Source organism: Gopherus evgoodei, chromosome 10, assembly GCF_007399415.2.
Source record: "Gopherus evgoodei ecotype Sinaloan lineage chromosome 10, rGopEvg1_v1.p, whole genome shotgun sequence".
NCBI classification, from domain to species: Eukaryota; Metazoa; Chordata; order Testudines; family Testudinidae; genus Gopherus; species Gopherus evgoodei.
The window spans coordinates 20818586-20835780 of NC_044331.1; the positions used below are offsets into that span (position 1 = coordinate 20818586).

At 40.1% G+C, this 17195-nt stretch overlaps 2 protein-coding genes across 8 annotated transcripts in view; both read left to right on the plus strand.

Annotated features, from left to right (window-relative positions):
* The window catches only part of SHC4 (SHC adaptor protein 4), a 67533-nt gene extending 63241 nt beyond the window's left edge, over positions 1-4292 (plus strand). For all 3 annotated transcript variants that reach the window (XM_030577603.1, XM_030577604.1, XM_030577602.1), the window contains one exon: positions 969-4292. In XM_030577603.1, the coding sequence (XP_030433463.1) occupies positions 969-1124 (156 nt within the window). In that variant the 3' untranslated portion in view covers positions 1125-4292. The remainder of the gene's footprint in view (positions 1-968) is intronic.
* Positions 4293-6246: 1954 nt separating this feature from the next.
* CEP152 (centrosomal protein 152) overlaps positions 6247-17195 on the plus strand; it is a 48717-nt gene continuing 37768 nt past the window's right edge. For all 5 annotated transcript variants that reach the window (XR_004002319.1, XR_004002320.1, XM_030577598.1 and 2 more), the window contains exons 1-4: positions 6247-6322; positions 9135-9270; positions 16585-16685; positions 16980-17046. Coding sequence is in view for 3 of the 5 variants with exons in the window: in XM_030577598.1 (XP_030433458.1) it covers positions 9181-9270; positions 16585-16685; positions 16980-17046 (258 nt within the window). In the remaining 2 variants the exon portion in view is untranslated. The remainder of the gene's footprint in view (positions 6323-9134; positions 9271-16584; positions 16686-16979; positions 17047-17195) is intronic.

Sequence of the window (17195 nt, forward strand, 5' to 3'; positions counted from 1 at the left end):
TTTGGGTGTGAGTCCTTTGTTCTTGGTCTGTTCTCTTTCTCGGCTCTGAGAGTGCTCTCTCTATCTCCAGGCTTTCTAATCTTCTGTTTCCCAGTTGTAAGTACAAGGATAGTAAGACAAAAGGTTTATATTGTTTTTTTGTATTTACATGTGTGTAGTTGCTGGAATGTGTTAAATTGTATTCTTTTTGGATTAAGCTGTTTGTTCATTTTTTCTTTTAAGCAATTGACCCTGTATATTGTCACCTTGATACAGAGACCATTTTATGTCTTTTCCTTTCTTTTTATATAAAGCTTTATTTTTAAGACTTGTGGATTTTTTTTTAGTGGGGGCTCAAGGGGATTGAGTCTGCAGCTCACTAGGGAATTGGTGGGAGGAAGAAGACAAGGGGGGAGGAGAGAATCTCTTTGGGTTAGATTTACTAAGCCTGAATTTGCATAACCTCTGGGTGAGGGGAGAGAAATATTTGATTTCTCAGTGTGGTGTTTCAAGGACTTGAAGCAGGGAATCTCCTAGAGTACCCAGGGTGGGGAAATCTGGGAGGAGGTAAAGAGGGTGGAATCCCTTTGTTTAGATTCACGGAGCTTGAATCTGTATATCTCTCCAGGAACCCAGGGAGGGAACACCTGGAGGGGAGGAGGGGGAAGGGAAATGTTTTTTTTCCCCTTTGTTGTGAGACTCAAGGAATCTGAGTCTTGGGGTCCCCCAAGGAAGGTTTTGGGGAGACCACAGTGAGCCAGACACTGGAATCTTCTGGCTGGTGGCAGCGATATCAGATCCAGTTTGGCGGTTTCATGCTAGCTTCTCATATTCTGAACTCTAAAGTTCAGATCTGAGTAGGAAAGTTGTGACACTGCAACCCTGTCTATTGATCCTGCTGAATTCAGTGGCTTTAATTCCTGTTGACTTCAAAGTGATAATTTTTGGTTGAAAATAAACTTAAATAAATTCTTTTGCTTTCTTTAAAGGTCAGAACCAAAGACCATGTGTTTGATAGTGTGGGTCATCTTATTCGCTACCACATGGAAAATAATCTGCCAATCATCTCTTCTGGAAGTGAATTGAGCTTGAAACAGCCAGTGAGAAAACAGAGTAACACAGGACACATGCAATACAACAAATAACACTGTTGGATCTCAAAATTCCCAAGGCAATTAATTTGTGAAAACTGCATTGACTATTCTTCAACTTCATTACTACAAAGCCAACTCAGAAAGAATAAACTGCACTTTTCAGCTGCTGTTATGGAAGACTTTTTTTTTCATGTGTATGTATGACTATATGTATATCTATGTAGATCTATAGAGCTCAATATGCATAGCTATATAGATATAGATATAGATAGTGTTAATCTTAGCAAAATGAAACCCCTGGAGAGTGAGGGATCCATTTGGGAAAAAAAGACATGCACAGATATCACTTTCAAGATCATACTGAATCAGTAACTATTTAAAAGCACAATTAAACTTATACATGGAAAAGCTCACTTGAACAAACTGCTGGGACATTAGTATGTGCCTTTTAGTCATGGAATTATTGGAAACAAATATTATTTATATTGGATTAGTTTCAAGTGGATACATGAACATGTGTAGGTTTAGAACTACTTGCCAAAACAAATGATTTGAATATTACTAACATGTCACTTGCTTACAGTAGACACTAACTTTATTTCATTTTGCTTATAATAGCACTTTAATAGCAAATAATGTTTAAAATGAATGGCATACACAATAAAGAAAGGTTGCCTGTTTCCTTAGTAACAATCAGTTTTTTAATCACTGTCTGACTGCTCAAAGATTTGAGATTATGCAACATTTACTAAATGGAAATAAAGATATGTAAATGAAGTGTAATTTTGAAATAGAATGTATCAAAGAGCAAGCATGCTAGATTCTAACATTTTTGTGTCTTGCATATAATTTTATTATTATTGCCAACAATTACTGGAAATGTCTCTTTTTAAAACTAAGTTAAATATATTTTTCATTGATTCCATTGATATTGACAAATTAGAGAAACTGAATGAGACAAATGATGCATTTTGAGGGGGGAAATATTTAAAAAAAAATTGAATTTGGCATGTTCTAGAGATTATTGTACAAACTTTTTCTCCAAAATGATGTGATATCTGCCCCTTGCTTACTTAGATTCCATTTGATCATAAATATTGAAATGTCTTTTTAAGAAAACATATTCTTGTCACAATAAATGCTGTAAATCTGAACGAACCTGTAATCAACGTATCTGAGAGAGTCGGTAGTTTATTGGTAGTTAAGGAGCAGTATTTCAATGAGTAATAGGAGAGAGGAGCTGGAAGTGGAACTGAAGGCCTTTGTGGGGAGTTATCTAAGGGTTAGAGCTGGCCAAATAATGGATTTTTCAGTTTGCTGGAGATTCTGAAAAATCAAAACAAAAATTTGTTTTTGAGTAGAAAAAAACTACACAAATTCACAAATAGCTCTGGGTCAATCAAAACTGCACTTTTAGGGGAATAAATTATTTGTGGAAAATAATTATCCCAGCTCTAGTAAGGGCATCCTTTCTTGGTTTTAAAATAAGTGATGCCTTTTCGCACAATCAACTGTACCTACCCCTTGCCAAATTCAATTCCATTATCCTGTGGTAAGTGAGCTTTACTAAAAATAAGGAAATTCTGTGTCCTCCGTTCAATACGACCATGTTATAGGATGTTACAGAGATATATCTTTGCTTCTTGAAAGAAGAGAGGCTCATATATAGGATAAAAGACCTGGTAACTGAGGGTCTTCCACTGAAGGGAAAATCTGGTTATTTGACGAGCCATTTTTTAAGCAGTGTAAAATGACTTCCCCTTTTTTCTCATCAGTTTCTATGCCTGAAAAAGCTATAATCTTTTGTCTCGTGTAATAAAGTCATGAGAAAATATTAAGATCACATATACACCTTGAAGGAAGAAGAAGCTTTGAAATGTCTGTAGTTGATTGCCTTGATAACTGTCTGGCATGGTTCCTATTTTGTGCCTTCAGTACTGAAGACTGTTACTTCTGTTTGCTCACAGCAAAGGTTCTAATCTGTGGATCAGAGCCCCAAAGAGTCATTGAAGAGCTTTGTACAGTTGCTGGCAAAGTGGTGTTAGGTTCTGGACTGGTGCTCGGCACACTCTCCCTCTTAGCTAGAGAGCCACCGTGTAACTTACTCAATACAAGCACATTAAGCCGAAGGGGGAGCAGACAGAACCCTTTGGCTGTTTGTGTGTGAAAGAGAACTGCATGCAGTTGCTCTGTTTCCTCTTCAAAGTTGGAGGTGGAAGGAAGGAGGTAGAAAGTGAGAGTGTGTAGAACTCCACTTCTGCCAGAATTAATTGAAAGCCTCCCAAGACTTGAAAAACAAAGCATTTGGGGTTCTGGAGCCACGGAAGAAGAGTTGTCTGAATTTGATATTGAGAACGACTGTCCTAGGACTTTCATTTTTCCTTCATGGACAGATGTATGCAGAAAATATCTAGCATGTGGTATGGTATTTATAGCTTGATGAGAAATAGACTTAAACCTCTACATTGAAATTGAATGTCCATACCCTTTAGGAAAATTTGGCTCAGAGCCCAAACTTTATGACTTGGGCTTCTCTTGGGTGTCATTGAAGCAAAATTGTGAGAGAAAAGAGGGGAAAGAAGCTGGCTAAAATGTACATTGATGGAATAATCAAGTCATATCTCAGAATCTGTTGTTGTGGAAGGGAGAAAACGGAAGAATCCTAAAGACTACAGATACAACTCAGGTGTTGCTGTAACACATCCATATGCTACTGACAACAGACATACCAGTACTTTCTAGATTAACTCACTAGAACTCCAGTTCGTCTTTTCTAAACAACAGAGAGGCCTCTATCATTTGTGTATTAATAGGTCCCTGACCCTCTCTGTGTGCCAGCTACTGCGTACAAAGTACATTATCCTGTGCACAGTGGCAGAATTCTAGAAAGTTTCCCTGAAAACCATGTCAGAGCCTCTGAGAAAAGTCTGTGGCATGAATTGGCAAGCATGCCTATGCAAGTCACTTCACCTTTCTGTGCCCATGGGGATATTACTTTGCAACTGAAGTTGTAAGAATTGGTTAATGCATGTAAAGCTCTATCTGTGCTAAGTATTATGAAGATGTTAGTAAGACCCATGAGGAAGGACACAGATGTACTTCAGAAAACCACACTGGAAATGCAGAGCATTTCAGTCCCTTTATCAAAGTGCATGCAGATTCCACTGAAATAACAGAAATTTGCTTGAACAAATTAAAATTTGTATTTGGATAATTTCAATAAATAAAATGTTATAACACACACATATCTGTGTGCTCTTACTTGCCTCAGTATGTCTCTATCAGGACTTCTGAAGTTTATATGATTTAATGCTGATTTAAGCAGTAGAATTATACTGTTTATGGAAGGTGTTAACGGGTGGTAGGATTACACATTCTTTTTCTTAGCAGATGAGCAAATGATCCATACTTGGGAAGACCCTCTGTGTTGTTAATTTTGTTATGCAAATTTATGGTACAGGCAGTACCTGTGGAGTTCTTTGAGCAGCAGGAGAGTTTAGCTTTTGCCATGGGTTTCTGATTATAATCAATTCTTGAGGCAGAGTTGTTCTCTGAGACTCAAGCAATGGTGTTGGGCTGAAAGTGCTGAAAAAGAGGATTGCCCTGAATATTGTTTTACCACTTCAGACTAGTGTATGTGTATTAATAAAAGCAGCTACACTTAAAATATGCTCACCAATTTGCACCATTTGGGGAGGCAAATGTCCCCCCCCCCAAGATTTTTGTACTTGTTCAACATTTTATACGGCACCAGCGAGCCATGGCCTGACCATTCTTAAGCAGTAGACCTGTGCTAATCAATATGACCGCTGCTGGAGCAGCCCAGAGTGTCCTTTTAGCAGCAATATCATAGAAATTTGACCCGGTCACCCCCAAAACAGGAAATTTCCATGAGTGGGATTGTGACCTGGCACATGGGATTAAAATACCACTCAGATTTGGCTAGGTGCCCTTCTGTCCAGATGAAGGGATAGCCAGGCCAAATGATGGTGTGACTTGGCACACGGGGTGTGTTCTAATACAGCAGAATGCAGAGACCTCCCCTCAGAACTCAGCTCCCGGAATCACTGGCACGTGCATTGTATGGATAAGGGAAAGGGGAGACTCTCATAGACTCTAGGACTGGAAGGGACCTCGAGAGGTCATCGAGTCCAGTCCCCTGCCCTCATGGCAGGACCAAATACTGTCTAGACCATCCCTAATAGATATTTATCTAACCTACTCTATGCCTAAGGCTGGCTATGGGTCCCCGTGGAAGGAAGAATGGGATGAGAAGGGACCAGGATGTGGTCTCTCCAGAGGAAGGACTGGAATTTGACCCCTGCCCCTAAAGTATCTGAATTGGTGCCACTTATTTCGACTCAATATATGTTGACTGATGTGCCCTCCATAGGGAAGCCAATCTGTAAGGTTCCAGTCAATGCTACCATTCAGAAAAGGGACAAATGGATGTCCCAATCAGCTAGTGATATCAGTGAATGGGGAAATGTTACAGTACAAGCATGTGATATGCAGCATTATTCATACACCTGTCTCCCACAGAGATTTATTAAGAAATCAAGCAATAATCAATTTCATAATCAATCACAAGCCGCACTCAAACAGCTAATCTCAAAATCAGTTTCAGAACTCTCATCACATGGCAGCTATACGCTGCCAGCACATTTCCGCCTAAGATGGTCATGGGCTCTTGCTGTGATGCAATTGCATGTTGCAGTGCTGTCATGTCTTGTTGCCATGTCAGGGTGCCATTGTGTTGCTATGGCACTGCCATGTTTTGTGGTGTGGCATCACATGTTGCTTTCATAACTACATGGGAGACCCCCTGGTGTGTGCATGTCCCACGTCCCCTCACTATTAGGGTCCCTCCCAGCTGTAGGCCTGGGATGCACAGTGGGAGCAAAAAGGGGGATAAAGGACTGGCCGCTAGGCGATGTCCACTAGACCCCTACCGCGCCTAACAGCTATTGGCTAAGATCCCTAGCCAATCCGCGAGCGGCAACGCTTCCCGCGGCTTCCCGCGCCTGCTTTCGAACTGCAAACACTGGCGTTTGCGACGCAACTGAACTTGAGTGAGGAGGGACAAGTAAGTCCCGCCCCAGGGCGGGGCACGCTAGGGAGGAGAACATCGGCCTGGTCGCTGACTGGAGGATTCGGCTATCACTCAAAGGGGGTTAGGCTGTGTCACGCGGAAGGCTACGGGTGGGATTTGATGGAAGGCGAGTAACTGCATCGTCCTGGGGCCCCTGGTGAGTATCGGTGCGGGCTCCGCTCTGCTCCTCTCCTGGGGACTTACCCGGAGTGGGAGCCTCCCTGAGCGCGGGACCTGCCTCTTCCCTGCCCCGATCGCGGGGCTCAGAAGCCCCGTTCCCAGCACGCGGGGCTCGGTAGGTCCCTAGTTGGTGGCCGCAGCGAGCGGGGCCTCGCCCCTTCCGGGGGTCGCCTCCTACCGCCTTCCTCAGCGCTGGCGCTTCCATGGGAACACGGAGAGCGATGCGCGACCGGGCAGCAAACTCCGGCCACGGGCTTGTCTGCAGTAGCCTTCGGGTCCCACCGTGGGGGCGGGGCCTCCGGGCAGCCGCCCCCCCCCCCCCAGTGCATCCGGCTGCGCTGGGGGTGGCACTGATCCTGCGAGTGACTCCCCGTCGCCCTGAGCCTGCCGGGGCCCCGCTGAAGTCACTAGAGCGTGGGGATGGCGAGCGCCCACGGCCACTCGCAGGATCCCCGGCCGCTGGAATCTAAAGATTCTTAAACCCTACTCATGTTTAGGGCCAATGGCTAAGGAAATACAGGAGTGACCTTGCAGCCAGTGTAGCGTGCCACTGGTGGCTGCAGTGGATGTTTTCTCATTGCTGTGTAGTGAGAGCTGCTCTGGCAGAAGCAAAAGGAATTCGCTCTACTTTAGTTGATTTAAAAAAACTCAATTGTTCTTGAAATCAACTTCTGGGTATGATATCTCGAGTCTTTAAAAAAGAAGAAACTTGAAATCTGGCTCTGTTGTCACAGTGGTTTATGAGCATTTTTCTAGCAAGTTAGAACAACATCAGATTTCTCTGAACTTTGCACCAGGAAGCAATCCCAGCTGATCATCGTCAAAAGAGTGAACCTGATTATACACAAAGTACTGTGAAATTCACAAAACAAAGAAATGGAACAGCAAAGCATTTTCCTACTACCTTTCAGTTGTAGTCATCTTAACTATTGTTTGTAACTATATAGTAGGTAAATAAATTTTCAGTTAGAAATGTAGGCTAGGAATTTCAGGAAACTATGTTGTGGGTGCCACCCCTAGGTCTGGAATTTGGGTTTCTGTGATTTTCAAGCTGCTAGTTTTTCTCTTAACTAGCATTGCCAACCCTGAAGTAGCTTTAGACAAGCGAGGCTTGCCAATGGATCTAGTACTATATGTATGATGAGAAGCTGTTATATTTGTGTTTATGATTCAAAGATGAGTGTGTGCACTCTGATTATGTACACAGGACTTCAAAAATTATGTGTATTTATGGTGAGTAGATGCTAGCAATTTATGCAGGATTTGAGCTTGGAATGACTGTCACAAACATCACTACTTTTAGTTCTATGCGCAAGGTGCGCTTATTTGATATTTTCTCTTCAAATATTAAAAATAAGAAAACATTTCTACCAAAACACCATTCTCCACACACTTCTCCATCTGCAGAGAAGGGAAAGAAGAATTGAACCATACATGACAGATGTTAATCCTCTCGTTTATGTATTGTTAGAAGCTGCCCAGATGCTGTGGTGTGGAAGTTATTAGAACCTAAATGTAATACAATAGGCTTTTAGAGAAAAATATTGTTACAAAGATCACTTTCCTGAAATCAAGGTAAACTAATGCACTGCTGTCTTCCTAATTCTGCAGGCTGCTTCAGTGCCTTATTTACTGCTTATTGCTTACTGCATTATTGCTTTTATCAAGCTTCAGACTGACCAGATCTGAAGAAGAACTGTGTGTAGCTCAAAAGCTTGTCTCTTTCACCAAAGTTGGTTCAATAAAAGATACTGTATTACCTCACCCACTTTTTTCTGTCAATGTTACTGCTACCAGCAGGGTTCTGAATAGCTGCATTGAAAACTGACAAGAATTGGATCAATTTCACTGCTGCTGCTGCTGCTTAGGAAAATTATCAGTAGTTGCAGATACAGGTGCAAGAGCTATTCAGTAGAGATGATTTAAAAAAAAACTGCTGCAACTAGTAAGCTCAAGTAACCTTATGCATATTTTGAAGGAGATTTTGGGATGTATGCTATTTGTGCTGTTGGAAATACTCAGATTAAGTATAAACACCGTTAAAGTAATTATGTATAAAACGTTATATTGTTGATTCCAATGGGATGTCATCCACTTTCCTTAATTTGGGAATTACACGTTTACTAAACCTATTATTTGGGAGTGGGGTGGGAATACAACATGTACAACAACTATATTTCAAAAAAAGCAGAGGGAGGCTAATTATAAAAGTGCTGTAAAAGCTGCTGTAGTAGTTCTGCTATTGCCACTTACAGTTGATCAGAAAATATTTAAATCCTAAACAGCTAATTAAGGATGGTCAGAAGTCTTTGACAGGACTTTTTTTTGCTTCTATTATGGTTTGTATGAGTGCTCTGGTAGTGGCATACTTCCAGTATTTTTTATGTCAGTTACATGAACTATAAAACAAACAAAACCTTGCCCCCAGGAGTAATAGAAGGTAGTATTTATCCACTTACACTGAATGAATACATACTAATGCCCTAGAGGCCAAATCTTTTGAAATACTTCTTAGGAACATAATTTATCTTAAGTAACCTGTTCATTTGAATGTTCATGTAATGATTAAAGGTCAAACACTTTAACAGCTAAACATTTGTTTATTTAAATGTTTTAATTCCTACAACACAGAATTCTTAAAAATTAAAAAGTCTTGCTAACACACTGAGATGCTACAGTGGAAGATCAAGGTAATCCACTGATAGTTGCAGTGTGTGTTTTGAAGATATTGCGTGTCCACTTGATTTTTGTTGTTGCTCATATGTAATGTTTTCTTCCTCCTGTGATAGGTTTTAAACAAGTTGGACAACAAAAACTTTACCTTTTTAGAAAACAATGTCACTTGACTTTGACAGTGGAGCTCTGCAAACTCAACATGAAGAAGAAGATGAATATGACCAGGAGGACTATGCAAGAGAGCAAGAGGTGAAAGCAAAAAAGTGACATAAATCTGAAGGCTTGTTTAACTTTTTCCTTTTCATTTCTTTTATCCATAGTTGTAATTATTTTGAAGGATTATAAATTTGAATTTTTTAATTCCCAAGGCTCTCATGAGAGCACAGCATGCAATACTACAGTACATTGTGTTAAAAAGAATAATACCAAATGTCAAGAAAAGATGAGATCCTACTTTTTGCGAGAACTGCACACCTTCAATACATGATGAGACAAAACTAAAGGCCTCCATCACCTGGGAACTGTGGTTATTTCTCAGCAACCTCTCCCCTGGTTAGGATTACTTACTTAGGAGGCTAAAGTTTTGGTAGGAGTGGGGGGATATTTTCTACTCTGGTCACCAGCTTGATGGCATGACAAAAATATGTTTTAATATTTTCATTTTGGAGTTCAGGCACTCCCTTGTCTGGCCATGCTGGATGCTTTCAGGGTGGCTAAAAACTGAAATATATTTTTAAATAAAAATCATCAGATTATTTAAATTTAAGTACAGGGTTATATTTTAAAAAAAACAATTTACAAATTAAATTTGAAATTGACAATCTAAGGTGTAAACTTATATTTAATGTAAATCATTTTAATAGATAAAAAATATTAAGAAGCAAATCTTTACTGCCAGGTTGTTTGTTTGTTTGTTTTGTTTGTTTGTTTTAAAAGTCAGATCTTGAACTGATGAACGGTTAGGGCAGAGAGGAGTACAGTATAAATGTCTAGATATCTCATTGCCCAAGTACACACAGCACAAACAAATAGCAACACAGCTTGCATACAGTGTCTAGAGAATCAGGAAATATTCTCTGATCTCTATGCAGGTTTTGCTGTGTCATTCACTCCCTTTTGGGGTCTGCTATCTATAGACATGATGGGCTCTTGTGATACCTTATGAAGTATTACAAGCACTCTTGTGTGTGGACACTAATATCATTTTATAGTAAAGTTCTCTAGCACAGACTGACCTTTACAGTTGCTACATTTCTGTAATACTACTACTTAATTGATGTGTGGTCCTTTGATCACTGCAACACTTTTCAGAAGAATTAGGAGTATTAATTTCAGTATCCTAGCCAAAGGTAAATTTAGGGAACTTACGTTTTATTGTCTTAGTTATAAATTACTTTTTATTTCTTTCTGGAAGTTTCACCAGCTACTTTTAAAATAAGATTTAAGGTTGTCAGGGGAGATAAGATTATGGTGACATCACAATCTGCCTGAGTTTACTTTTGTGTCTCTTATGATCTCACTAGAAACAGCTGATGAGTTTTTAGTTCCTTTTATTTTATCTTATTTCATTTTTATTTTATTTGGGGCTCTTGTTCTAGCTGAAGGCATGTTTCTTGACTTCCCAAGGTCAGTTGTTTTAGGAGAATTGTGAACTGTGCCATTTAAAGAATGGGCTCTGTCTGTCTGTCTGTCTGTCTTTGGCTTATGAGAAGAGAATTTATGGCAACAGTTGTTATAGTTGTGTAGCAGCTGAACTGTTCTCAAAGTTCATCTTTATCCTTTTAATTAAAAGGGGCAGAGTCTGAGTGTGTTGATCACACTTGTTTTGTGGTGTGGGGGAGCTTCTTGCACCTGCAGATGTTGAGGCAGTATTTGTCCCATGGTGAAGTGTTCTATGCTTTATCTAAACTTTGATAATAAAGAATAGACTTGGAAACAATGACCTCTTGATACCCAAAAATTATTTTGCTTCTCTTTGTAGCAGTAGCTTCTGCACCACTCTTCTTGGATAAGGATAGTGATAGTTCTTCTAGTGAGAGATGCCGTGTTCCTGAACTGAGAGAAGACATTCTGAGATCAACAAAGCAATTAATGTTCCATATACTTCAGTGAGGGGTGATCTTTTTTTAAGAGGTCTCTATTGTGATGTAAGCTCTCTTGATGTATACCATTGCTACAGGGTATTATCTGGAAGAACTCTTTTTGTGTCATTCTTTTTGTGTCAGCTTATGTTTGCTTCCACTGACTCTCTTAATTTGTATTACTGCTTGCTGCTTTTGCCTCAGAACTGCAGGGATACATGTGGCAAGAGGGTGCTTTGGTGCCAGAGGGCTGAAGGCAGAGGTCAGAGTATTTGTAGTGTCTCACTACAAGTTTTTTTACTTGGCCACTTTGTTGAGTGGCGCTTTCTTTAATTTCACTGTACCATGAGCTTTTGGAAGCTGACTATAATTGTTACTGCTTCTTTCCTGGAACTGGGGACGGTTATGATCTTTACCTGTGTGATGTGGTGATCTGTCCAGGGACAGGAAGCACCTATTGGATTGGAACTGTTTATAATGTCAGATTTGTGGTATGAATGGCTGTGTGTAAGATGGAAATTCCCTGTGAGAGAGAGCTGGTTTGGGGCCATCATATTAGAGGTGTTAGGAGTGAGATGTTGTAGATCTCCTTGACTGAGTCTTTGAGAACTTTAGTACCATGTTAGACAACATCTCAGTCAGCTCTCTGAAGAAACATCTTCTGGTTAAAGACTCAGATGTTCGCAAGACCCAAGTTGGGCTTATCTCCAGAACTGCAGATGTAACTAGGCACATTTGAAAGACTTTGATTAGACTCTTGTATCTGAGGCCAGTTTGGAATAGAATGGCTACTTATTCATTTTAGTATGAGAGACCGTGATTTACTCATTTAGCCTGAGGAAATGAGAGGAGCTACCACTGGGCCCATAGTGTTAGGCAACCAGATTCTGGTAAATCAGATCCAGTTAGGGTGTTCACAGGTGATGAGATCATAAATGTGATGTGGTCTTGCATTGGTTAAGAGGAACTTAAGTTATGGAGTTGACTTTATCTATGTGTATATACATGTGAAGTTGCTCTGGATTGGCTGTAGTATCTAATGACACTGTGTGCTTGCACTTCTTGTGGATGTTTCTTCTAGATAAAACTTGCATTGGGAAGGAGCAGGATTGGGTGGGGGATGGGTTGTTTTTTGCTTGTGGTAATCTATCAATACTGTTAAGTATCAGAGGGGGAGCCGTGTTAGTCTGGATCTGTAAAAGCAGCAAAGAATCCTGTGGCACCTTATAGACTAACAGACTTTTTGGGGCATGAGCTTTCGTGGGTGAATATCCACTTCATCAGTTGCATGTATTCACCCACGAAAGCTCATGCTCCAAAACGTCTGTTAGTCTGTAAGGTGCCACAGGATTCTTTGCTGCTTTTATCGATACTGTTGTTACTTAGGGTGTGTCAGCTGTGTGGCATTTCCAGGATACTGCATTGGTGTTGTGATGTGGGAAGGGGCAGAGCTGGCAAACCCTTCTTCATGAATAGTATACAGAAGAGCTGTTGGAAGATGACCTTTTCCTTGTACTGAAGCTATTTAGGGCTGTTTTCTCCTTCTGTTTGGTGTTTACCTGAGAGCTTTCTGTTGCTGTAGCTATTGGCAGGAAAGGGTGATTGTGGTGGTGTAGCCTCTGGTCTAGACTGTTGAAATGTCTTTGTTGGGGTGAGGTCACACTAACCCAAAAGTTTCTTCCAGCACTTGCTGGTGAGCAGCTGCTTTACTGGAGGTTGGGAGAAGAGGCTGTTCGTGCAATGGAACCCTGTCTTTTGTAGGCCTGAACAGATAAGCACGGTTTATTGGTTCCTTTCTGTTTTAACTCCAGATGCTCCAGAATTCTTTCCTTCATCTCCCACTAGGTGTTAGGTGTTTCTTATGATGCTTTGACATCTGTTTAATATAGCTATTTAATGCTATAGCATTTGTTTTATAAGCCCAGTTCTATTTCCTTGTGCATTAGAGAACATGTCAACAAGAAAACTTGTAAATACCAGACCAAAGTAATTGTCCATGTCATTATTTCTCAGACATAGTTATAAGTGAGGGTCTTCCCATCCCCCTGGATGGCTTTGCTTATTCTAGGTTTGGGCAAACTGGACTTTTTTAAAGGTAATTATCATTATTTTCAGTGACTTTATGGCATGTGGAATGTGATTTTTGTCCTGCTTTAGGTCTTAACTGAATATGGTGGGTCCTTTTCCTCTTTATAAAAAAAAAAAGTGGGGTGTGAGGGGTCAGGGGACACAAAGACATGGCACTTCTCATAACTAGGCATAAAAGATGTCCTGACACCTCTTTTTAACAGGTTTTGTGGAGTAAGCTTAAAAAAACCAGTACTTCTAGCAAAAAATGTACCTCCCTGCCCAGCTAAGATTATTTACTGCCCTGAGTATCTTGTTAAGTCACATGCTCTGCCTAGCACATGTGGTAGGTAAAATGGAAAAAGGCAGCTGCTTTCTTTTTCTTGGGGATATGCCCATCAGTGCAGCAAGCAAGGAGTAGACTCTCAAAACTGTGGGCAGTCATTTTTGTCACAGAGTCCCAGTCTGTATTAGAACCAGGCTCACAGGGAGACAAACAACCTTTCTATTTTTACCTGCTTTTTTTTTTTTTTTTTTTGTTATATCTATAAAGTCCTCTTTATCTTTGAGTGATTTTTGTCTTGAGACAGGTCAGTTATTAACATCAAATTACTGCTCTTGCTGCTCCCACTGCCATGCTACACTACCTCAGCCTTCCTGGAGTCCCATGACTTTCTAATTCATAAGAGTTACCAGAGATTCTCATTGTACTAACTCTTGATGGGTGCTCAGCTTTCTGCTGCAGGCGTTCAGTATACTAGATCATAAGCTCATTGCACTTCAATTCCTTCTGCCAGAATTAAGTCCCTGCCCAGGGTGAGGCCAGTAAAATTGCTGAGGTAGTAGTACTTCCCAGTTGTAGTTAAGGAAATAGAAAGTCTTGCTACTTTGAATTCTGCTGCTTTCCATTTCTGATCTCCTGCTGAAAACAATAAAGCTAGAGAAATATCTGAAGTCCAGCAAGGTTTTGAAGAGAAGTAAAAGTTTGTCCTTTCAGTTTGAATACAGCAGAAGGTATCTCTTCTCTCTTCCTTTTCTTTGGTATTTTGCTAGAGGCTTCAGAGTTATTACTTATAATTTTATATTGTATTGTCTTAGGTTGAAAGACTAAAAGGTGCTTGATTCATATCACTGGTGGAAACAAACAAAAGTTTAAGTGATGAGGTGGTGGTATTTAGAAAGATATTTTCCCTCACTTCCAGCCTTCCTCTTTATATGTGTCATGTCTTAGGAAGTAGCTGAGTATGTTAATGGTTTCTTAAAACGGAGATTTAGCAATTTGGGAGAGTTTGATCTGAAAGGTGGTTGTTGGGGGCTTTTTTTGGGGGGGGTGTTACACTAATTTTATCTTTTGTCATGGTAATAACTGTTACTCTGAGATATAGTTTCTTCTTTTTTTTTTTTTTGTACTTCATGTATAGCGGCTGATGCTTCTGCTCTAATTAACAAGTATGGGTAGACTGCTAATTTAGAGAAGAACAAAGTTCGAGTGCAGGCACTGGATGCAATAACTGATTATTTGTTGTGTAGCTTCCTAGTATCCTTTTGAGAAAAAGAAAATGTACTGCCCAGATCTACCAATTGAGGGTCAATATATGGCTATATACAGAAACTTTTCTGAAGGTTTGGAAGAACAGGTACATTCTATACAGGATTCCTTACTCCAAGTAAGTACAGAAGATGATTTTATTTTTTAGAATTAATTTATGTGGCAAAGGGAATGACTAATTATGGGAAAGTCAGGGTAGATTGTTTTGGGAAAGATAACATGACAGTGAATATTTAAAATGCGTTTTGGTACCTTTCTCCTAAAAACTTTGAGGTGATTTAGCTTGTTGAAGCTTGGATAAATAACATGCCAAGGGAGAGCTCATGATTTTTAAGACCTATTTAGAGGAGTGGCGTCTTTTTATACTGCTGCAGTATAAACAACTCCTTCCTCAGGAGAGAGTTGAGAGGCTTAGTTAATGTTTGTACAGTACTTTGGAAGTGGAAAACACAATCTAAGTACTATTCTAAATTTTTAGCTGACAGTCATTCTTGGTTTGAATGGTGTGTGTTTACATAAAGAATAAATTATAATGTCCCCATGCCCTAATCTAAACAGTCAACTTCCTAAATAAAATAGCCTTCACTTGTGAATAAACAGAATGCATGGCATACTCTGACTGCTGCACCTACTAGCTTTAGTCTGGGAAGCAATAACTGCCTTTGACAAACAACTGCAACTCTAGGGCTCACATTGGCGATGCTCTTCTAAACTAAATGCACAGGAATGACCCTTTTTGACTCTCAAGAGATGCCTTGCCCAGAAATAAGGACAAATCTCTTTCCTAAAGTTCACCTTATGCGCCAGTATGTACAATTTATACACAAGGTATTTTTCCAGATATGTTGTATACCTAGCCTGCCACCTGCTGGAGTGCATAGTATACTTGATCTTCAAGATTAGTTATGGCCAGTAAAATCACTAACCAATATATTGAAGGACATTTTTGTTGCTGTACTGGTTTCCTCCCTGGGAGACTTGTTGATGTTGATGTATTCAGTCATCTAGCTGATGGTTTCTCACCATCAGTCAGATCACCTTGAAATCTGTCTTGTGAAATAGAGGCTTTGAGGCTGAGTGTACTCTGGTAAACTGCGTATTAGGTAGGGTAAGTGACACATTTACACGTTACAATTTTGATTTAATTATATATTCTCGATATACAGTAACTGAGTACATTAATCATGGCCACTTCTATTCTCCTTCTGGGCTGCCACTAGGACAAGGGCAACACAACTTTCTCTTTTCTGGATTTGAGCTTGTTGGATTTTCTCTGTTAGTGCCTGATTGTCGTGCCCCCGGTTCTGCTTGAACATCTTTGATTACTGCAGCACTCTGATCTGCTGTACATACTAGCATTGGGTGGGACACTCTATGTAATCAGCACTCCACTCTTTGTATGCTTCATAGCTGCAAGTGAAGGACTACTAAATCCTCCCCCTATTATCAGCTAACTAATCCTGCTGAGGTAAGCACCCAAGGAGTGCACCTTAGCATGGGGAGAGAGGTTCCAGCAAGCTAGCCCTCCAAAAAGAGGCTCTGTTCTGTGACGTTCGATCTGATGACTCTTCAGCACAAGTCACTTTCTGCAAGTACCTACCAGAAAAATCACTAGGGTAGTAACTCCACCAACAAATAAGCATCCTTAACCTAACTGTGTCCCTGAGTTGCCATGGTAGTCCTGTTGTAACTGAGTGGCATCTTCTCAATGGAGGGAAAATTGGGTTTCACATGAGTTTGGTATTTCCTCAGTCTCTAACATGTGTATGACTTTTTTAGTTTAAGCATATGTTTTCAAAAGAACATGAGTAAATTGTGCTGTATTCATGTGTGCATATGTAACATGTATTATTTGTCTGATTTCAGTTGCAACAACTATTAACAGACCTTCCCCATGACATGCTGGATGATAGTGGAGACCAGATCTCTAATTACTCTGATTGTAGCATACATGAGGATGCAGAGCAGTAAGAAAGTTAATTTTTCTTGGTAGTCATTTTGCATGCTTTAAAAAAGTGTGGTGAAGCTGAAGCTCCCTCTATGGGCGGATGGTGTACAAACAACTTTAACTTAACTTTTTTTTACGAACAATGGGAATATACCACAACTTTAATCAGGCCTTAGGTTCTACAATAAATGGAGTAGATGCTAAATAGTTTAATCTAGTTCTCTTTCTGAGAACATGGACATAACTACCCCTCCCCACACACACCCAGTATGGTTACTGATGTTTCATGTATATTTTCTTTCTCTCTCTATAGAGCACATGAACCCTGGGAGCATGAGGCCAGGTGGAAAGATCACCCGCTGATAACTAATCCCCAAAGTGTAAGTTCCTGACAAAACTGTGACCCAATAATAGGATCTTCTCATTCAGAATGCTTGTTTTTGATCTAGTAATTAATAGTGTACAGTATTGATTTATATCATCCTTTACAAACCAAATAGTAATGCACGTTGCCTATCCTGACAAGCTT